This window comes from Austrofundulus limnaeus, unplaced genomic scaffold, assembly GCF_001266775.1.
Source record: "Austrofundulus limnaeus strain Quisiro unplaced genomic scaffold, Austrofundulus_limnaeus-1.0 Scaffold1597, whole genome shotgun sequence".
NCBI classification, from domain to species: Eukaryota; Metazoa; Chordata; class Actinopteri; order Cyprinodontiformes; family Rivulidae; genus Austrofundulus; species Austrofundulus limnaeus.
In genome coordinates, this window is record NW_013953999.1 from 17,882 (window position 1) to 39,956 (window position 22,075).

Below are 22,075 nucleotides of genomic sequence, written 5' to 3' on the forward strand. Positions count from 1 at the left end.
GTACACTATTAATGACTAATAAACTTGAATAAATGCCATAAAGGAGCCTTATTGTAAAGTGTAAAACAGTACACTATTCAAAAGGCTCTTTTATGTATTGGAAACACATATTTAAAAAAATACTATATTACTTATACATATTAACAACTGTCAAAGGGAGCCTTATTGTAAAATGTAAGACAGTAAGTATATTCTTTATTAATGACTAATAAACTTGTATAAATGCCATAAAGAGCCTTGTTGTAAAGTGTAAAACAGTACACTGTTTATAAGGCTCTGTTATGACATTATTAATCATTAATAAATAGTATACTGTTTTACACTTTACAATAAGGCTCCCTTTGATTACTGTGGATATGTATAATGCAGTAATACAGTACAATTAGTATATGTAAAATATGTGTTTTCAATAAATTATTGTGCTTATAAGGTAGTAAACTAGTCTGAAATGTTTAAAAAGCACCTTCAGATGTGATATATACATGGACAGATTTGGCTCACTATTTGGAAAGAAACCAGACAATTTTGTCTCTTTCCATCCTTAATTAATGCATAATTAACACTTATTAATGATTTATAAAGTGTTTACAGATGAAATAATAACATGACTAAAAACTATTTATAAGCCATATATAAGGGGAGGTTTATTGTAAAGTGGTACCCATTCTTTTAATAACCAATATTAGTCATTCTAGTTTAGCCTAGGCTAAAGATTCAGGAGGTCAAACTACAGGAGCTGTCCATCTGAGGGACGTGCGCAGCCTAAAAGACATTCAGTCATGAAATGTTCAGTTTGAGATGATTCAGCCCTGAAACATTTTCACTTATTCCTTTCATTTATCCTGAGATGTTTAGGTTCAAATCTCAGGTCACAGAATGACTTTAAGTCTTGAACAGTTCTGTTCAAATAAAGAACTTTATGTTTATTAGGTTATTAATTAATCATTTGTGAGTTAATTTTGCCTTAATGGACAGTGATTAGAAAAAAGCAAACRTGAAACTGGGATGTTAAATGTGACATGACTGAAAATTTGGGCTCACCTAAAAAAAGGTTAGTCTGGAGCCCTGAAAATTGTCTGGAGTTTCAAAATAACGGCCATAGACAGAGTTTAATTTTATCAAAAGAAGAAGTCCCAAATTGTTAATGATCCTCAGAGAGTCAAAGCTGACAGATGAGGGCTTTCAGGCAGTTCTCTACATCTGTTCACATTTCTGGTTCTTTATGTGCCTGACTGCTGTGTCATGATTGGACCGTTCAAGATTCAGAGTCTTTTCTTCCAGCCTGGCAGACAGAATCTGGTACTCACCCTCCACCTTGAGGTTGGCGCTGGTTTTGGAGTTGGCGACCTGGTAGGTGTATTCTCCAACGTCCTGTGGTCTGGTAATGACGATGATGAGGCGCCTGACAGCTCCCATCACTTCGCTCACGACGTTCTCACTGGAGTCCACCAGCTGACCGTCCTTCAGCCACTTGCCTTCAGCGTCAGCATTGGCGACTTCGCATTCAAACTCAGCSGTCTGGGACTCGGCCACTGTCACATCCTGCAGGGGGCGTGTGATGGCGCCACCTGGAGGAGGCAGAAAGGAATAGTTCTGATTGTATCATAGTTGAGTGTTTCCCACGGTTAGCTCCTTGGACCATCAGAATCTTGAGTTTGGACTCACCAGAGACGGTGAGAGTAGCGCTGGAAGTCTTTTCGCCAGCGTGGAACATGTACTGGCCCTCTTCATCCTTCATGGTGTCAATGACCATCAGAGTGTGAGACGTTCCCTCGGACTCCAGTTTGTATTTGACTCCAGCTTTGAGCTGCTGGTTCCTGAAGGTCCAGACTGGGTCGATTCCAGGGTGAGAAACTTCAACATTAAAAGTAACATTCTGGGACTCGGAGCACTCTTTGTCCTCCATGTGCTTCACTATGTGTACCTCTGTAAGAACCACACTGTTAGAAYTGGAACCTGACACCAGAACCACTCAATACATGTCATCTCTCTCACCTTCAACAGTYAGGTTGCAGCTGGTTTCAACCTTTCCAACCACAAGTTTGTAATGTCCTTCATCTGAAGCAAAGGTCCTGGTGAAGACCAGACGCTGCTTGGATCCCTTTGCCACGATCTGGACCCGGTCACTGGGCATCAGCAGTTTGTCATTGTGGTACCATTTGACAGAGCTGATGTCCTGAGCAGAGATCTTGGACTCAAGAACAGCTTTGGTGCCTTCAATGGAGGATACGTCCTTCAGTGGCACCAAAATGTCGATTGCTGCAGAGAAAGAGAACTTCTAGTTCCAAAAGGCCAAAGTGGTCCAGTGATGTTTAAACTGGGTCAACTGTGGTTTTAACACTTACTTTGAACACTAAGTTTGCCTGAGGTGGAGATGTCGTGACTTGGAACCACGAAAGAGTAAGAAGCAGCGTCTTCTCTGCTGACGTTCTCAAGCAGCAGTTTGTGAACCTGTTTGTCGATGATGATGTGAACCCGGTCGGAGGCGGAGACCACCTGGCCATTCTTCATCCAGGTTCCTTCAACGTTCTCCTGGGAAAACCTGGCTTCCAGTTGAGCTATGTCACCCTCACATACGGTGAGGTCGGTGAGGGGCTGCATCAGGGTCACGGGGCGTACTGAGGAAAGACAAGCTGTTCTTTAGGCACTCATCACAAAACAAACAACTTCTACCAAGTGTCTTCTACTCCACAAGCTTACGTTTCATCTTCAGAGCAGCGCTGCTCCTGAGCTCTCCACAAACAAAGGTATACTTCCCCTGGTCTTCTCTCCTGACATCCTTAACGGACAGAGAATGTCTTCCTCGGCGGGAAGATATGACATACTTAGAGCTGGGAGAGAGTTCCTTTTCTCCAAAGAACCAGGTTCCCTCAGCATCTTCACGGGACAATTCAACCTCAAATTCTCCAGCATAACTCTCAGGTACTTCAATGTTCTCCAGGTGTTTAATGAGCTCCAGGGAAGCACCTGGGGACAGAGCAGCATCAAAAACCTTGAGCTTCCAATACAACAGAAACCAGACCAGTGAAACAGTATGCTAACTCAGAGTTTCTACCTTCTACGTAGAGCCGTGCTGTCGTCCTGACGTTCTCATCATCTAGAACTACACAAGAATACTCTGCATCGTCACTCATCTCAATCATCAGCACAGACAGGAAGTGGACTTTTCTGTCGGAATGCATCCTGTATTTATCTCCTGAGAAGATTTCCACATCATTCTTGAGCCATTTGACCTTAACRAATGGCTCATTGGTTTCACACTCAAAGGTCACCATGGTGTCTTTCTCATTGGCACCAACATCTGCCAGATTCTGGGTAAAACTAATTGTTGCCTTGGCTGAAATGAGAAACCAATAAACAAGTAATGAGTGAAGGACATAAAAGATGCACCTGGAGAGATTTGGGTGAAATGATGTTACCTTGGACCAGAAGGAAGGCGTGGCTCGAGGACTCTCCGGCAATGTTCGTGGCTTTAACCATGATGCTGGCAGAATCCTCCACGGTGACATCTCTGATCACCAGTTCACACACGTGGTCCTCGGGCCAGTACCAGTAAATACGGTCAGACTTTTCCAGCTGAATACCATTTTTGAACCACTGGCATTCTGGTTCTGGTCTTCCAACGACTCTGACTCTGAAATGGACCTCGTCTGTTGGGGAGACCGTCTGGCTTGCAATGCGCTCGAAGATCTTGGGTGCTTCCATGCTGGGTGACAGCTGGACCCTCTCTGGTTTGAAAGTGGGGATAGTGACTGTGCCTTGCTCCTCCAGTCTCCTCCTTTCTTCCTCTTCTTTCTCCTTCATACGATGAAGCAGCTCCTCTTTAGTCTTCTTCAGTAGATCTTCATAAGAGTCATCCCTCTTATGGGATTTGGACTCCACAGCAGAGATGGACTCGTAGAAACCCTCCTCTGTTCTGCGCTTGAACTTGCTCTTCAGCTCTTCTGTCTCCTCAGATGTTCTCTCATGAACAATTCTTTGGGTTTTACGCAATTTAACAACTTCTCTGTCCTGTGCGGTTTCCCCAGGTCTGTCTGACTTGACAATATCAAATCCAATCCTGCCAGATTCTGAGGCTTCTGCAGGCCTGGGTTCTGGGGCACGACGTAGGACTGTTCTGAAGTCCTCTCTCTGTTGGATCTCAAGTTTTACAGTGTGCTCAGTTGTGCCTAAAGGATTGTCTGCGACCACCCTGACCTCTCCTGAGTCATAGGACTTGATATCAACAATCTCCAGGTAATAAATACCATCGTAACGAAGTCTGTACCTTTTGCTTTTGCGGATGAGTTGTCCGTTGAGATACCAGTTAACCTTTGGAGCTGGATAACCGGTCACTCTGCAACGGAATCGAGCAATGTCACCTTCTAGCACTCTGGCTGGTTCTGGGAGCAGAACGATTTCAGGTTTTGTCTTTTCAGACTCGTCATCTCCGCTGACTCCAGCAGGTCCACCTTCATGAGCCATGCGCTCAATCTCATCCATTCGGTATGCTCCCTTCCTGCCTTCAGGAAGCTGCGTCTCCTCAACCAGGCCCTTTTCGTCTTTCACAATCAGGGTGGCCGAGGTCTGGTCCACTCCAAACTTGTTGGTGGCTCTACAGGTGATGACTCCACTGTCTCTAGCGTAAGCCACTTCATAGTCCAGGCTGCAATAGCCGAACTCGTTGACCATGCGCAGCCTGTTTGCAGCAGCCAGAGGTTTGCCGTCATGCAGCCACTCAACCACCATGGTGGGGTCCCCGATGGGAGTCAGTCTGCATTCAAAGTGAGCTGGACCAAAATGCTTCATCCTGATKGATGTCAGCTTCTTCTTGAACACGGGTTTCTGCTGCTTCTCTTTGTCGTAAAGGTCACCCTCCTCCCACTGCTCTTGGCCATATCGTAGGTGGAGGGGCTCCAACTCTGGAGCTGCGATCTCTTTGGCTTTGTACGTTCCTTTGGTGATAATGAGCTTCCTCTCAGCTAGAGGGACCATGTGGTCTACCTCCACATTGACTCTACAGCGGGTGGTGTCTCTGCCAGCCTTGTTGATGGCTGTCGCGGTGTACCAGGCACTGTCTGTGCCGGCAGAGGATGGGATCTGAAATTTGGCCTCTCCTTTGGTTCCTTCAATCCTGACATAAGAAACAAGACAAAATATTCAGTACACTCATCAACTGTTTCAGAGTTAGCTAGAGTAGAATCACTTACCTAATGTGTGGGTGTTTCTGTGGGGTGATGATGTCACTATTTTTCAGCCAGACAATGTCAGGCAGGGGGTTTCCAATGGCCTTAACAGCCAGTTCAACCAGAGTTCCCTGCTTCACCGTGATATTCTTGAGTTTTTCAACAAACTGAGGTCTGGTCACACTTTCTCGAGCTGCAGATTCCAGAACAACAGTTGATAATGTCATGGTCTTGTTGTGGGTAATGCACAGAATAAATGAAAGATGGGACAAACTTACCTTCAACAGACAGAGTTACAGATACAGATGTTCGTCCAGCTCTGTTCTGAGCCACCACAGTCCATTCTCCAGAGTCTTTCGGCACCGCAGGGACAATGATCAGAGACTGAGTACCATCCTCTTTAACCACTATTTTATGAGTGAAGTCATTAACCACTTGTTGTCCTGTTGAAGGGAGGATAAAATGACTTTACAAGAATTTCAATGACAAAAGAACATTTAGGTGTTTATTGTCTTTTCTCACCATTGTGGAACCAGTAAGTGTCCGGCATCGGTCTGCCAACGACCTTCAGGTCAAATCTGGCAGTTTGTCCCTCAGAGCATTTTATAGAAGAAGGTTTCATGACAAACACAGGTTTGTAAAGTCTGTCCAACTGAACCTCATCAGTCTCATCGAGGCGGCGGGCGGGAGAGCGTCCAGGTGAACGGCTGGGTGACCGGCCTGGAGAGCGGCTCAGAGAACGAGGAGATGTAGACCTAAAACAAGGTGGCAGTATTAAAGGCTTCTGAATACTCAAAATGTAACAATCCAGGATCTGGTTGATGTGTCAAGAGAACAGGGATATATTTACATCAATTTAGACCAAATAATGAGAGTTCTGTAAGTTCCTGGCTGTACTGAAATGTGAGAAGATATCTACTTGTGTAGCAGACACAGTTTCACCATGCTGACCTGCTGTCGTCAAAACATCAGAGGACAAGTGAGCAGGTATGATGGAAAAAAATCAAAAGATAAATCATGAAAACTGAGCTTTATTCTTTCTTATTCTAAAATAACTTAATACCAGTCAACTGATGAGTCTTTAAACTTCAGTCCTGCTCTTTAGTTTGGGGGTTCTAGTCTTACTCCAGGTACTGACTCTCTTTAGGACCTACCTGATCCTCTGCAGTGATGATTGGGACGTGTATCTTGGAGGAGTTACAGCCCCTGACGGCTCCACGTAGAGCTTCCCTGAGCTCACAGCGTTTCCCTTCATGTTGGAGGCGAAGGCCGTGTACACGCCTTCATCTTCTGGCTGAATGACAGGCAGACGCAGACTGGCTCGTCCGTCCTGCAGAACTTCCATCTGGTACCTACCACTAGGTTCGATTCGCTGCCCGTCTTTGTACCAAACAATCTGTCGAGAGTTTTATATGGAAGAATAAATTCTCTGGAACTTTTGAATGTTTTTTCAGCTTTTTACTACAATGTAAATATTAATGACATATCTGAAATACTAGTATTACTAGTATTTTTAACCACACATGGTTTGGGACTCAGGACCTTTGATTTGGTTCTACAGATAAGAATGTAAAGAACTTCTCAGCACCTTAGGCAGAGGTCTTCCAGACATCCTACAGTGGAAAGTGACGCCCATTCCCTCCACAATCCGGTAGTTTTTGACTGGTGTGTCAAAGACTGGCTGTGTGGCCTCCTCTTCAGCGATGGTCACCATCAGCTCTCCGTCCTCCATCACCAGCTCTCTGTATGTGATCCTCATGATTCGGAGTTCAATCTCCTGGATGATCCTCTCTTCAAAGGCTGAAATGAGGAATTCCTAAAAAACAAAAGAAAAACAAAACAGTGTTGAAGATTTAAGGTGAAAGGTTTTACCGAGCCTGGTGAAGGGACAGATCTGCAGAAACAGTACCGTCTCTGAGACAAAGCTCATAGGGGTGGTCACCCTCCTCTGGTCCTGCTCGTACTGACTCAAGACCAGYTGGGGCTCTGGGACCACGGTTGTCATAACTTCGGTTTTGTACGTCACATCCTGCTGCTTCATATAAGCTTCATATTGATCTGTGAACAGAAGTTTGGAGACTGAGGAATTGGTCCATTAAAGAGAGAAGAAGAAAAAACAATAAAGCTGATACCTTCGTCCAGAAGAAGGGCGATCGCTGAGGATTCTCCAAGGGGATTCTTAGCAAATATGGAGTATTCTCCAGCATCATCAGCAAAAGTCATGGAGATCTCAAGTCTGCATTCACCAGTTTCTTTCTTATAGGCAACTTTATATCTGATGAGAAAAGGAAAACTTATCTACTCTGATCTGGTTATGACTGCTTCTTGGACAATGATCTGTAAATGGGTGGTTCTTGGTTTGGTCACTTGTACCTGACTAGTGTTTGGTCTGGTGACCTGTACCTGACTAGTGTTTGGTCTGGTGACCTGTACCTGACTAGTGTTTGGTCTGGTGACCTGTGCCTGACTAGTGTTTGGTGTTGTGTACCTGTGCCTGACTAGTGTTTGGTGTTGTGTACCTGTGCCTGACTGGTGTTTGGTGTTGTGTACCTGTGCCTGACTAGTGTTTGGTGTTGTGTACCTGTACCTAACTGGTGTTTGGTGTTGTGTACCTGTGCCTGACTAGTGTTTGGTGTTGTGTACCTGTACCTAACTGGTGTTTGGTGTTGTGTACCTGTGCCTGACTGGTGTTTGGTGTTGTGTACCTGTACCTGACTGGTGTTTGGTGTTGTGTACCTGTATCCGGTGGTGAGCGGCACGCCACTCTTCTTCCAGATGATGTGAGGTTTTGGGTTTCCTCCAACCTGACACTCAAATATGACACTTCCTCCCTCCACCAGTTTCTGGGGGATGGGTTTCTTGATGAAGAAGGGAGCAGCAGATTCTCCTGCACTCACCTCCATCTGCTCCTTCATCTCAACAGCAACCCTGATGAGGAACAACAGCTGGATGAAACCCTGCAGCTCTGAGATTTTATAGCTGCTCTAGGTTAAAAACTGTAAAACTCACGTTTGTGTTTTTGTAATTCCAGTTTCTGTGACGGCCACCATCTCCTCTCTGCTCTCTATTTCCTCTGACACTAAAACACAAAGTAAAGTTGGTTAGGTAAAATCTGCACATTTTGAACTTGTCTTGTGCAGTACTTCTCAAACCACATCTATAGACTGAGTTTGGTTTAATCCATGAACCAAAACCAAGATGGAGTTGGTTCATCCCAAATAATCCCACTTTAATTATTAATTTTCAACTTTTCTCACAGGATTAAAGACATAAAAACCTGTGTTTTGATCATGAACATTGAGCTCTGACCTTTTTTATTTTTATTTTTATTTAAATTAGAAGAATGCATAATAATCAACATGTAAGCAATAAGCATCAATGTAAATATGCCAGAGTTAGCACAACGACTAGTTTTCATCCATTGCCCTAAGGCATGTAAGAACTAGAAGCATCCCACAAAACAAAGAGCAGAGAATAAAACAAACATTACCTATAAAACACAAACTAAATGAAGTTAAAATAAGGATAACAAAACAGACACATGAGTGCACCTTCAGTTGGTTTTCTACCAATCCTTCAAAGCATTTTTAAAGCTACAGTAGGTACCACAGTTCCTGATATGAGCTGGGACAGTGTTCCATGACTGTGTGCCTCTGATGGACACCAGAGTAGTCGAACAGTAAGAGGGAATTTCATGAAACCTGAGCATAATATCCCACAGACAATCACAGTATTTAGTTTTTAGAGAGCAGTAAAATACAGTCCTGTTTGGATCTACAGCTGAAACATTATTATTATTATTCAAAGTCTAACTGGATCACAGAGAATTGGACTTTACACGACTCCAGACTCAAGAACAGTTTGGAACCAACTGAAGCTCAGATTCTAGTTGGTGTTTGATGTCAGAGGAGCTGTTAGCTTCACCTTCTGCTCCACAAAATACTGAATATTTTTGCAGTTTCTAACTCTGTCTGGGGTCTGGACTTCGGTACCTTTGAYGAGCAGGTAGCAGGAGGTGCTAATGGTTCCCGCCTCGTTGGTGGCGGTGCAGGTGAAGCGACCGCTGTCTTCGGCRAACGCCTCACGGATCATCATCCGGGCCAAGCCATTCTGGTAGCTGATCTGAAAGTCGATTGAACTCTCGATCTTGTAGTCCTCTCTGAACCACAGGATGACGGGGGCGGGCTGAGCACTGATCTGACACTCCAGGGTCACTGAATCACCCTCCGTCACCGTCACATTCTTCAGGCCCTGAAAGGAAACAGAGGCCGTCAGAAACCTGAACAGGGTCTGACCAGACTGGGACACAGGTCATATGCTGGAGTTTTATTTTGAAAAGAAGCAAAACAGGAAGTTTACTCACGGCAACAACAGTAGGAGGAAGCGCAGGTTCCTGGGCTCTGGTTGGCACGGTAGCAGACTCCTGCAAACAAACATTAAGAGTGAAGAAGGAGAAGAAACAAGGTGTTTGTCAACAATCGGTGAGGAGGGAGGAAGCTGGTGGGGACAGATAAAACCTTGCAGAGAGACAGACGGATGGAGACAGGAGGAGGAAGAGGAGGAGTYGTCTTCATGAAGGACAGCATGTGATTGGTTGGTGCGTTACGGTAGGAGGGGAACTGAGGTGAAGGTTAAAGTGAGAAGACGAAGGAGAACAGAGTGAAGAACCAACCTGAGGCTCCCAGTCCTCAAACTCCTCCTCACTCACTGCATAAGCCCCGCCCTCAATCTGCCTCYGAACTTGGACATCTTTGAATGGTGGTGGGAGGGGATCCGGCACCACTCTTGCCTCCGCTGCCCTCCTGCGAGAGGGACTGGGAGACTTGACGGGCTTGATGATCTTCCTGGTAGCAGAAGGGGAGGACAGCTCTTTGTGCAGAACGGCGAAGGCCGAACCCACGATTGACACCTGAACCGGTCAATGAGAGCAGGGTTAACCATCGTCAAGAACAAACAGGAAGTCCACGCTCTGTTGAGGATTAGTGAGTGATGAAGACCGATTCTGATTGAAAGGGAGGCAGGCAGCAGGATTCGAGTCAAACTTGGATCAGAAAGAGTCGGGACAGTAAGGAGACCTACAGACAACATCGTTAACCTTTACTTCCTGTCAGAGAAAATAAAAATAGTTCATCAGCTTCATTTAGTGGTAAAAACTTGTTTCAGTCTTCAAAAAACTACAAAAACCAAGTCCAGGACCAGTTTTTTCCACTCTATAATGTTCCTTTCACACATAAAGTCATTGTGATGAAGAGATCATCAGTGCAGTAGTCAGAAAACTGATCCAAGTCCAAACCATCACAGAACCTTTTCTATTACAGATGGTCCCTGAGCCTGAACCCAATGTTCCTGGACTTTCTTCTCTGGTTAAATCTTAGTCTCATCTGACAGTTGGACATTCCTTCAGAAGGTCTGAATGATGGATCCTTTGGATCTGAAGATGGTAGCCTCTTGACTGATCCATCCAAGAACCTTGATCCAAGTTCAGAACAATGACAGAACCAGTCTTCTGGACTTCTTGCCGACAACTTTCTGGATGCTCCTTTCCTCCTTTGGACTCTTTGTTCCAACAAACATCTGGAATCTGATCTGTCAGATCCAGGTTCCTTCTGTGTGATGGTCTGACCAGATGGAGCCCAGAGAAGTCGACACCGCCTCCTAACCCAAGACATTTCTTGAATTGGTACCGTCTGAGAGACCAGAGACCATGGCTGAGGTTTCAGACCACGACCAGAACTGAAGAGGCCATTTGGCTCAGAGTCCAGCTGTCTTCTACTGAACCACGGTCCAGCTCAGACTGGACTCTTTCAGGACTCCCTCAGTGGTTCCATAAAGTTCTGCTCTGCAGAGGAGAAACCTGAGAATCCTTCAGTCTTTGGTTTTTATTCAGTCATTGTCTCAACATCTGGTGTCAAAGTGAAGAACCTCTGATGATCTTCAGAGTCTCAGACTGAACTGGAGATGGACCTAATCAGAATCTAATCAGAACCAAGACTTCCTGACCTTTACTCTTAGCTCTTTAAAAGTCTAAACTGGTTTCCTGGTGAGCTTTTGAGTCGTTTCAGGCTGAAACACAGGAAGAGATCTTTAAAAAGAAAGAAGCTGATGAACAGAAGATGAAACATCTGGACTTTATAAAGTCTGACAGGAAAATAAAGCTCAAAAACAACCTWTTCCATCCTGTTCCAACTGCTCTGATTAAAGATTGACAGACATGAAAAACTCCAGAACGTGGTGAATTAGGAGGAGGATCAGTGATGCTGACGGGTCGACGTGCTGCAGAATCAGAACCAGGATGGTTTAGGTCGGGTCACACGTGAGCCACACCAGTTAAACATGTGTTTGTTAAAGATGGAATGGAGGATCTGGGAAGATATGACGGGTCTGGACCTGATCCTCTTACCTCGTGGCTCGGTTCATGTTTAGGAACAGAAACTTTAGAGACGGTGAAATGTGGGACTGAGGAGACACCAGAGTCCACATTGGAGGAGACATCAGTCCACCTCTGGACCTGCTGGACCTGTTGGACATGCACATGTCTCTGCTCTTCAGAAGCAGTTTTTGTGGCCTGAGCTGGTTTGTCTGCAGGTACTGCTTCCTGCTCCTTCACGTCCATGGCCTCGTCCTCCTCGGCCCGGTCGCCCTCCTCGAGGACGGGCTTCCGGACCCGAGCAAGGTCGACGGCGGCCACGACGGTGGCGACCGCCTCGGCCTTTTTCTCTCCCTCAGCCTGGAGAAACAAGGAGCAGCACACAGATCTCAGGGAGGATGACCCCAAAGACAAAAAGTGAAACATGACTTTGAGTCTTTCATGGAGGACAAATGAAGTCCTGAGGAAGAGGCGGAGCTTCATCACGTGACGTTGGACTTCTGGCCACAGCTTTGCGCTGCAGGTCTTTTCTCAGACAGACCCTTCCAGGACTCAGGTGCATTGTGGGTAAGCTGATATGTTGAGTATACTTTAAGTGCATCAGGACCAGGTCTACATCAGACCTGGTCCTGATGAAGAGGAGGCTCACCTCTCTGCTGGAGACCACCTGGTGCTCCCACTGCTTCTCCAGGTGCAGCTGGGTGGCGCTGCTGCTGCTCATTGTGGTCATGGTGGTGTAGCCTTCAGCCACGTAGTCCTCCTGCTTCCAGGGCGGCAGGACCTCTGCAGAGGCAGAAACCTGCAGGAGAGCCAGGGTTTCAGAGGAGGACACACAAACACTGGACCTGCTGGGTCAACAGGACAAACACGGGTCTGAAGCTTCTGCTGGGTTCATTTCTGACCCTCCACAGAACCAAACACTAAAGGACCACCTTCCTTCAGACATAAACAGGATTTGATGCAGGAACTGTGATAAACACAACTTGGTTCTGGAAGTTCTGGAAGGGTTAGAACCAGAAAAACATCTTTGTGTCCTGAACCCACATCATCAGACCCGGTCCTGTTCAGTGGTTGGATCCAGAACACCTGGACCTATTCTCACCTGCTTCCTGGTCATCACTGGGCTCCTGACAGGTTTGATCTGGAAACTTGACACCCTGCTGGAGGGAGAAACGGACCTGCAGAGAAAAACACAGTTAAACCAGAACATCTCGTTAAGACGGGTTCTCCTGGGGCTGCAGGTGGGGGGGGGCATACCTGACAGGTGCGGGCGTCGGGCCCTTCACGTGTCTGACGGGGGACGGGGACTGTTGGCGGCCTCCCGTTACCTTGGAAACAAAAGATGGTGGGGACCGGGATGTGGGCTTTGGGGGGACCCGCGGTGGGGTTTTATGAGCTATGTGCTGAGTCATCATTCCTCCTTCGACGTGCTGAGTCATCATTCCTCCTTCGACGTGCTGAGTCATCATTCCTCCTTCGACGTGCTGAGTCATCATTCCTCCTTCGACGTGCATCTCCATCATGGTGGTGGCCTGGAAACTGGCCTCCATTTTCTGCAGACCAGAACCAGAACCCAGACCAAACCTCCTTCAGACCCAAACACTGTGTAATACCACTGAAGACCACCAGGTGCAGTTCTGACACCACTCACCCGCTCCATTCTGGACTCTGAAGTCTCCATCTGGGACGTGGACATGACAGTCTTGGATTTCTTTATTGGAACAGCTTCTTCACCTGCAGCAAAGACACCTGGAGGTTTAGATCTGCTCGGACCCCCATCAGCGGGAGGTAGAACCTGCAGGTGAACTGGACCGGTGCTCACCTTGAACCAGCAGCTCGGCGGTGGACGTGGCCCGTCCGCTGCTGTTGGTGGCAGTCACAGAATACGTCCCAGAATCCTCTGGGAAGGCCTCTGCGATCAGTAGACTGTACAGGTCTCCGTCCTGCAGGATCCTGAAGTCAGCAGAGCTCTGGATCTCGGCTCCCTCCCTGTAGAACTTCACTACAGGTGAGGGGATCCCTGAGACCCTGACGCTCAGCCTCACCTGGCTGCCCTGCCTCACTGTGGAGCTCTGCAGCCTCTGGAGGAAGGTGGGGGGCGCCGTCTCCGCTGCAGAGACACAAGACGCACAAAGGATCAGAACATGGAACAGATCGGCTAGAGAAGCTCAGGAGGTCCAGCAGGTCCAGCAGGCCCGGCAGGTCCAGGACTCATGCAGAGCAGGAGTTCAAATGTCTCAGGGTTTCTTTATAGTGAGGGAAGAAAGAAGACCTACAGACTGATCAGAACAGGTTCTGCAGTTTTGTGGACTCTGTTCTGGTCTGTTGTGGTTCAGGGGAGCTGAGCTGGAAGGAGAAGCTCTGTTTACAGATCAGTCTACGTTCCTACCCTCACCTGAGGTCAGATCGTTCTACGTTCCTACCCTCACCTGAGGTCAGGAACTTTGGGTAGTGATGGAAAAAACAAGATCACAAATCCAAGCAGCTGAAATGAGTTTTCTCTGCAGAGTAGCTGGACCATCCCTCAGACCCAGACTGAGAGGTTCAGTTCTCCAGGAGAGACTCAGATTAAAGCTGCTGCTCCACATCCAGAGGAACTAGCTGAAGTGGTCCATCTGGACAGGATGGACCCTGGCCTCCTCTATAGGGAGGAGACACTGAAGAAGACCCAAGACACTCTGGAGAGACTGTCTCTCAGCTGGTCTGAGAACAGCTCGGAGTCTTTCCAGAAGGGTTGGAAGATGAAAGAGGTGTGGACCCCACTGATCTAGCTGCTGCCCCCAAGACCTGAGTCTGGAATAAGAGGAAGATGATGAATGACCCCTGAGGGTCTGACAGCTCAGACCTGAACTCCTGACTGGTTCCAGTTAAAAATTTAAATTCTAATCTAATTCCTCTTAAGGAAAGTTATGCTGCAGCAGCTGCATCTAAATCTGTTTTATCACAGGATTAAATGACAAGCCCCGCCCCCACAGCTGACAGCAGATAAATTTAGACTCAGAMTGGCTCTGGGGGTTACAGGAACCTACAGTGTCTTTGTGACACTGAACAGACAGCTTTCTGTCTGACTGATGAAGGAAGCAGAACTTTACGACCTAAACATCCACAATTATTATTTATTCAGGACAAGACCGATGATGAAGCATGAATATTTAGTTAACTTTGGTTAGTTTGTTCAACTTCACGATTTATGAAGAGACAGGACAACAGGTGCTCCTACATTTACCTGCTAGCTGCTATCAGGGACAAGCTGGGGTACACCTGCTATGAGTCAGGAGACTGAGACACAAGGTCTGTCCAGTGTCTCAGTCTCACATTAACAAGGAGCTCAGTGCTGCTCACAGCTTCTCCAGCTCCAGTGGTGGATAGGACAGGAAGGTTTCACCTGTCTCTCCACCTAACCCTCACCTGTTCCCGGTCTCACCTGTCCCTGTTTCACCTGTCCCCAGTCTCACCTGTCCCTCCCCCTAACCCTCACCTGTCCCTGTTTCACCTGTCCCCAGTCTCACCTGTCTCTCCCCCTAACCCTCACCTCTCCCCAGTCTCACCTGTCCCTCCCCCTAACCCTCACCTGTCCCTGTCTCACCTGTAACGAGGAGTTCAGCTGTGCTTGTGGCTTGTCCAGCACCGTTGGTGGCTCTGACAGAAAAGCGTCCGCTGTGTGCGGCGGTCACAACGGGGATCCTCAGAACAGCGCGGCCATCGCTGAACGAGATCTGAACGCCGGGCAGAGCGGCGGTGGAAAGAACCTGGCCATCACGAAACCAGCTCACCTCAGGAACTGGAGAACCTGCAGAAGAGACYCAGACTGTTATTGGAGAACCTACAGAGRGTSTTGTCCYCTGWCTGTTAGACTCTGTTTCTTTTCTTACCACTAACTTGAGCCTCGAACGTCGCGGCACTACCCTCTAGTGCCACGACGCTCTGAAGAGGCTGAGTGAACGTCGGCGCCTGTGTGGACATGTTGGTCGGCACCCTGAAGAGACACAAAATAGTCAGACATGTGAGAACATCGTCTACTCCATCACAACCTGAGCTGAACGCGTTTCAAAGTCATGGAGATGGCTGATGAAGCAAACAAATAATAAACACCAGGAGCAAACAAATATTAAACACCAGGAACAAACAAATAAACAAATAACAATACCAAAAACAATAAAACCAGATTTATGTGTGACATCTTGTCATTTGTCCATTAGCTGGTGGGACAGGTTGGTTTATTGGTCAACCAATGGGTTGATTGATTATGTATTTAACCAGACAAATCCCACTAAGATCACAGATCACTTTTGTAATAGAAGCCTAGACCTTAAGGCCATAGCATGGTGAGACAGTATGTTTGGTAGTTTGGTTGGTGGGTCAGTAAATTGGTTGATTGGTCAACTGACTGGTTAGTGGGTCAGTTCGTTTGGTTGGTTGATTGAGTTGTGAGTCGGTTCATTGGTGGGTCGGTTGATTGTTCGGTTCGTTGGTTGAATGATTGGTTGGTAAGTTGGTTGAATTGTTGGTTGTTAAGTTGGTTGAAAAGTTGAGTGATTGCTTGGTTGGTAAGTTGGTTGAATGGATGGTAAGTTGAGTGATTGCTTGGTTGTTAAGTTGGTTGAATGGTTGGTAAGTTGAAAGATTGTTTGGTTGTTAAGTTGACTGATTGGTTGGTTGGTTGGTTGGTTGGTTGGTAATTTGACTAACTGATTAGTAAGTTGAAAGAATGGTTGGTGGTAAATTGACTAATTGGTTAAGTTGACTGATTTGTTGGTTGATAAGTTGGTTGAATGGTTGGTAAGTTGAAAGATTGTTTGGTTGTTAAGTTGACTGATTGGTTGGTTGGTTAGTAATTTGACTAACTGGTTGGTAAGTTGAAAGGTTGGTTGGTGGGAAGTTGAATGACTGATTGGCAAGCTGAATGATTGGTTAATTGGTAGGTAAGTTGAATAATTAGTAAGTTGACTGAATGATTGGTTGGTAAGCTGGTTGAATGGTTGGTTGGTAAGTTGACTGGTTAGTTGCTAGGTTGATTGACTGGTTGGTTGGTAAGATGAATGACTGATTGGTTGGTAAGTTGGTTGAATGAATGGTTGGTTGGTAAGTTGACTGATTGGTTGGTTGGTAAGTTGGTCGAATGAACGGTTGGTTGGTAAGTTGGTCGAATGAATGGTTGGTTGGCAGTTTAGTATAAAGTACTTCAAAGTAATACTAAAATACAAGTATCTTACTATAAAATGACTTTGGTAAAAATGAAAGTCTCTAAAAATATTACTTGAGTAAAAGTTATAGACATTTACTGTACTGAAGTATCAAAATAAATTTCTGATATAAAATGAACTTAAGTATTAACAGTGTAAGTATTGAATAAAAGTGAGAGGTTACAATTCTCATTATGACATGTCTTGTGAGGTGGTCTCTCCAAAAGAAAACTACTTTTTTCTAAAGACCATAATGACTATACTGTTGCATATATCTCTGACACAGTCTTTTACATAGGCGGGTACACGTGTCTGGAGTATGACATGATTTGTGTCATACAGGTATGATGGATCGTACAGACCAACAGGGTGTCAGAATAATGGTACATATTCATACTTCTCATCCAACCACAATTAATTTCACTCTGTCCAGGAGGCAAAATTTGTCAGGATAGCTCTTTTTTAACAACAATATGATTGAAAGAAAACAAGACAACTTTCTACTTCTTACACTTTTTAAAATGTGAGGAGTTTAAATAAAAGTTGGCTGAAAAAATAAATACTCTAGTACTGATAACCAAAATTTCTACTTTAGTACAGTAATGAAGTATTTTTACTTTGTTACTTTGCACCTCTGTTGGTTGGTATCGGGCTTTTGCAACAGCTGCTCCAAAGCTGCGGAACGGTCGACCTCTTAATATATAATAATATTATATCTAAATCTGAAATATTCGGTCTGCTGAGACTGTTGAGGCTTTTAAATCTTTGCTGAAGACCCGTCTCTTTTCTATGGTTTTTGATAAAGACAGAATGTTAGGTTCAGTTAGAGCTGATGTGTTTTTATCATATTATTATTGGTTAGTTGGTTGGTTGTTCAGTTCGACCTGCTGGTTTTCTGCAGGCCAGAAGCTGACAAGTTTGGCACTTCCTGAATTTCTAATCTTATGAAGTCCAKAACATCACATTTAAATTTGACAGTTGAAAATGAACTGTAACATAAAAAACAATCAGAGCCAGAATCAGGTCATTTGATCAGGGGCCTCGTGTACTGAGACCACAGTGGATTTCTTACTGAAATGTGGCATATGGTCAAATCAAGAAAACAGAGTGTGCACAAATAAATCAAGATGTATCAGACYGTGCATACACCAGAATGGACGCACATTTTTTTTGTATATCACAATCAACGTGGAACTGAGCACATGTGAGACTCCTCCCCTGACACGCCTTCATTTACAGATGTTAAACATGAAAACTGTGACGTGTGATGGATGTGATCCCTGTTTGACCAGAAAGGATTTCTGCAATCATGAAAATAAGCAATTAAATATAATGCGAGTGAGAAAAGGTTCTAAATAAGTAGTGGGATGTAAAAATGTGTTTGTCACATACAAAAGACGAGTGTGTGTGTGTGTGTGGGAAGGTTTTTGCTACATCGTGGGAACCATTTTCCAGAAAAAGGCAGCCTCATGGGGACAGAATGTGCACCATGGAAATAATGCCCGGTCCCCACAAATACAGATGCTAATTTCAGGTGGGGKGGGGGGGKGRGGGTTAGGACCAAGGTGTGAATTGAGTTTAGTTTTAGGGTAAATGGTCAGGGTTAGGGTATAAAATGACTAGAAAATAAATGGAAGTCAATCCACTGTCGCCATGGGGATGTAAAAACAAACCTGTGTGTGTGTGTGTGTGTGTGTGTGTGTGTGTGTGTGTGTGTGTGTGTGTGTGTGAAGCTGCTGTTATTAGGGGCGTACCTGGTGCAGCCCTCTGAGCCTGGAAATATTTTAGCAAACTTCACTAAGTTTTCTCTGCAGTTCTGGTGAGTTGTTATATTTTACAGTCCTGTGGATGAGGCTCCATTTTTATCCTCAGACACTGAAAACTGCTGATGAGACAGACGTCATCGAGGATCAGGAAACCCTCTTTGTGACTAAATACATGCTGTGTGTATAAATACACACTCTGTGTATAAATACACACTGTGTATAAATACACACTCTGCATATTTATTATATCCTCTAATAAGTCTGAATCTGTTCCTGTTAAAAGTATTTCTGGCACAACTCTGCACATCCTTTAACTGCGTCCATGGATGTAATAATTGTTAWTCATGTGTGTCTGCTGTGAACAATAWTCATTTTCACATCATGAAGTTTCTCAGAATCACCTCTAAGTGTCGCCAACAGAACCAGAACCACAGAACCGTGTGGCACCAGCCCYGGAGTTGAGGCTGCGCACGTTTCCACCTTCACTTCACTTCTGACACGTCTGGAGTTTTGTGTGGAAAATGGTGTACACAAGGTTTGTGTGATGATAGATGAGGCCCCTGATGATGGTGCAGCAACAGCAGCTGTACAGGACCAAACATGAACCTGTCTGACCCACCAGACCCAGTCTGACCAGTTAAACTCAAAAMAAAACACTTTGAACCCAGAACTGAAGCAGCAGCTCTAACTTCAGACCTTTTCAACGTTCGGCTGTTTTTATTTCTTGAAACGAAATAATACATTTTTATAACTTTAATTTGTTTAACAGAACCAAGACCTGGTCTAAACCTCACTGCAGGGTTTATAAGGTTTCTGTGAAACCAGTTCTACAGGGAGTCCAGAACCAGAACCAGAACCAGATGATTCCATCAGAACAGTTTTAATCTGAAAAGTTTTCTTTTTCTTTCTTTTGGTTTTCTTTCTTTCAGATCAAATCTGATGAAACCAAAGTTTGAAGATTTAAATAAAGATGAAGTCAAAGAACCTTTGAGGCTCCGCCCACTTTTTTTCTTTAAATAACTTTAAGTTCTGACAAACATCAAAAACTAAACGTCTCTGGACCCGTTTGTCTCCTCAGAGGTTCTGATGAATCAAATAACCAGAATTATTGGGATTAATATTAAATTATAGGGGGGGGGGGGCAGCTGAGGTAATTAAAGGCAGAGCAGAAGAAGAAAATAAACCGGATCAGAACCTGAAACAGAACCTGACTCAGAGCCTCAGTGAGGTGCTGCTGCTGTCAATCATCCCACAGATCCCAGAGGTGTGTGGGGGAGACCTAAAAATAGCCCCCCACCCTTCAGTTTGACGGACAGGCACCATGTGGGCCACATATCTGAGCAGTGATAGCTCCACCACCGCTGCCCTTAAAAAGCCATCAGAGCTTCGGCTGCTATTCTGGGAGGTCTGCATCATCTTCAGCCACAAACAGCCGAAACAGCTCCACAACCTGGAAATGAGAAAACATCACTCCGACTCTCAACCTCACTCACTTGTCTGCACAAGGGTGCCTGGGGGCCCAAAGCTGGGCGGTCTGCAGGAAGCTGAAGGTCTGTGTCCAGAACCCGGGTCAGAAAGTCCAGAAGAGCAGCTGAGCGGCGCAGGAAGGCCTCAGAAAAAAACAAAACTACAGGCCAGCGGCGTGTAGTTCTGTTTTTCCTCCTGACAGCGGTTCCTCCGGCCGGGAACGCTGACCCTGCTCAGGGGGGCYGACCGGCAGCCGCGCTCTTTATACCCCGCTGACATCACGCAGGGCGGGGCCTGTGATTGGTCAGGCTGCAGGGCATGATGGGAGGACGACTCATCATCACCACAGCTGCTGGAGAAGAGTTCAGTCAGGAGGAGAACCAGAACTTTTATCTGAAAAACACGACTAATCATTAGAATGTGATCAATCCCAGATTTATGACCATGTTACCCAGAATGCTTTGCTTCCATCCATGGACCCTGTAAGACAGGATTATTTAACTTCAGGTACAGGTGTGGTGCAGTTCAGTTCAGTTTATTTATTTAATGCCAAGTCACAACATACGCTGTCTCAGAGCACTGTACACAAAAAATAAAAATAAAAAACACAAAGAAGGCAGCAGACTGCACCAAATCTTACCTTGGTCACAGTCTCCATCCTGAGCAGCACACCTGCAGCAGCAGAGAGGAAAAACTCCCTGCTAATCAGGAAGAAASCTCCAGCAGAACCAGGCTCAGGACAGGAGACCATCTGCCTCGACCGGCTGCTTGGAGGACAGGAAAGAGACACAGACAAACACAGAAGAACTGGTCCAGGACTGGTCCAGGACTGGTCCAGGACTGGTCCAGGACTGGTCCAGGTGCACCTTCTTCTGGAAGAGACAAAGAAAAAACATGATAGAAATAATAAGAATAAACGTGTAGAGAAGAGAGACTAAAGACAACAGCAGAAGAACTGGTTTATAAARGTTAAACTCTGGGTTATTCCAGTCCTGACTTCCTGTTGGTCTGTACACAGAGTTGAAGTGTTTTACTGAGTTTCAATGCTTCAACAAGTCAGCAGGTATGTTTTAAATAAAACTGAACTTTCTGAGTTTCTTTCTGTCCACAAATGTTTCTGTTCTCAGGTCTAAACTCTGCTGACATTCAGCTGTTAAATCAGAACAGAAACAGAAATAAAGTTCCTGCTCTCACAACACCTGGTTTTCATTTTATCAGCAGGTAATTAGCACAATGATGATGTTTTAAATCTTCTGGCTCAAACTTTACAAACTAATGTAAAGTTTAAAAGTAACTCCACAGGTTGATAAAATGATTAAAAGTTTCAGGTTATTAAACATCAAATTTATCTCACCTGTAGCTCCGCCTCCTCCTCCTCCTCTTCTTGGTTTATTCTGTAATCTGAACAAATGATTGATTTAAGTGGTTTATTAAGCTCAGCCCATTGAACTGTGATTAATATTTCTCCTGTGTTTCCTGATAATTGATCATTTTCCATATTGTGAATAACCAGAGATGTGTGACTGGTTCTGGTACTGTTTTCTAATTTCTGTTGTTTTCTAACTTATGATCMAACCAAAACTTTTTCTTTTTCGTCTTTTTTAAAAGCATTAGCTGTATCTCAGGTGTGTCAGCAACAAATAATCCTCGTTTCCTGTAGCTAATTAACACGTTGGTGACGTCATCACAACCATAAGGTTTGTTTCTGCTCTTATCGCTTACTTTTAGTGTTTCATAATTGAGCCGAATTAAGCATAAAGCTCCTCTCATTCGCGCGTTTTTGTGTTTTTCTTCTCAGATACGGAAATGTTTTTAAAAATGTTGGAGAAAACCGACCGTGGAGTTTCCGTGTTGCTCGTCGGTGTCTGTCAGCTCTGTTCCAACCTGCTGCTCTGCTCGGATAAAATCTTGTTTTTACACTAAACGCTTCATCCAATAAAACCAACAAGTAAGAATATTAAACCCGACCTCTGTGGGGTCAATTCGGCTGATTTAAAATGATTGGCAACTAGAGCCAGTTAAAAATATTTGACGTTCACTTACCAATCGTATAAACCCGAACCGAGACATCAAAGTAAGGCAGGCCGTGTTAACATATAATAGACCACACACACACACACACACACA

The 22,075-nt window shown here is 45.1% G+C and overlaps 2 protein-coding genes across 2 annotated transcripts in view; both read right to left on the reverse strand.

Moving 5' to 3' along the window:
* LOC106535870 (titin) overlaps positions 1–20,191 on the reverse strand; it is a 38,056-nt gene extending 17,865 nt beyond the window's left edge. Inside the window, exons 1-26 of the mRNA XM_014033006.1 lie at positions 19,975–20,191; positions 15,405–15,508; positions 15,119–15,322; positions 13,355–13,642; positions 13,184–13,266; positions 12,790–13,085; positions 12,635–12,710; positions 12,182–12,331; positions 9,529–9,588; positions 9,158–9,416; positions 8,175–8,244; positions 7,902–8,093; positions 7,298–7,440; positions 7,075–7,223; positions 6,754–6,981; positions 6,320–6,561; positions 5,688–5,920; positions 5,444–5,608; positions 5,190–5,358; positions 3,420–5,113; positions 3,056–3,337; positions 2,701–2,967; positions 2,346–2,618; positions 1,996–2,259; positions 1,666–1,926; positions 1,308–1,568 (exon numbers count right to left, since the gene is read on the reverse strand). Of these exons, the coding sequence (XP_013888460.1) occupies positions 1,308–1,568; positions 1,666–1,926; positions 1,996–2,259; positions 2,346–2,618; positions 2,701–2,967; positions 3,056–3,337; positions 3,420–5,113; positions 5,190–5,358; positions 5,444–5,608; positions 5,688–5,920; positions 6,320–6,561; positions 6,754–6,981; positions 7,075–7,223; positions 7,298–7,440; positions 7,902–8,093; positions 8,175–8,244; positions 9,158–9,416; positions 9,529–9,588; positions 12,182–12,331; positions 12,635–12,710; positions 12,790–13,085; positions 13,184–13,266; positions 13,355–13,642; positions 15,119–15,322; positions 15,405–15,495 (6,400 nt within the window). The 5' untranslated portion in view covers positions 15,496–15,508; positions 19,975–20,191. The remainder of the gene's footprint in view (positions 1–1,307; positions 1,569–1,665; positions 1,927–1,995; positions 2,260–2,345; positions 2,619–2,700; positions 2,968–3,055; positions 3,338–3,419; positions 5,114–5,189; positions 5,359–5,443; positions 5,609–5,687; positions 5,921–6,319; positions 6,562–6,753; positions 6,982–7,074; positions 7,224–7,297; positions 7,441–7,901; positions 8,094–8,174; positions 8,245–9,157; positions 9,417–9,528; positions 9,589–12,181; positions 12,332–12,634; positions 12,711–12,789; positions 13,086–13,183; positions 13,267–13,354; positions 13,643–15,118; positions 15,323–15,404; positions 15,509–19,974) is intronic.
* LOC106535871 (titin) lies at positions 9,599–12,175 on the reverse strand. The gene is made up of 2 exons (XM_014033007.1): positions 11,566–12,175; positions 9,599–10,074 (listed from the first exon to the last, which is right to left on the reverse strand). Exons 1-2 carry the CDS (start codon positions 12,013–12,015, stop codon positions 9,736–9,738), a joined length of 789 nt encoding a protein of 262 aa, XP_013888461.1. The 5' UTR covers positions 12,016–12,175; the 3' UTR covers positions 9,599–9,735.
* Positions 20,192–22,075: the final 1,884 nt, after the last annotated feature.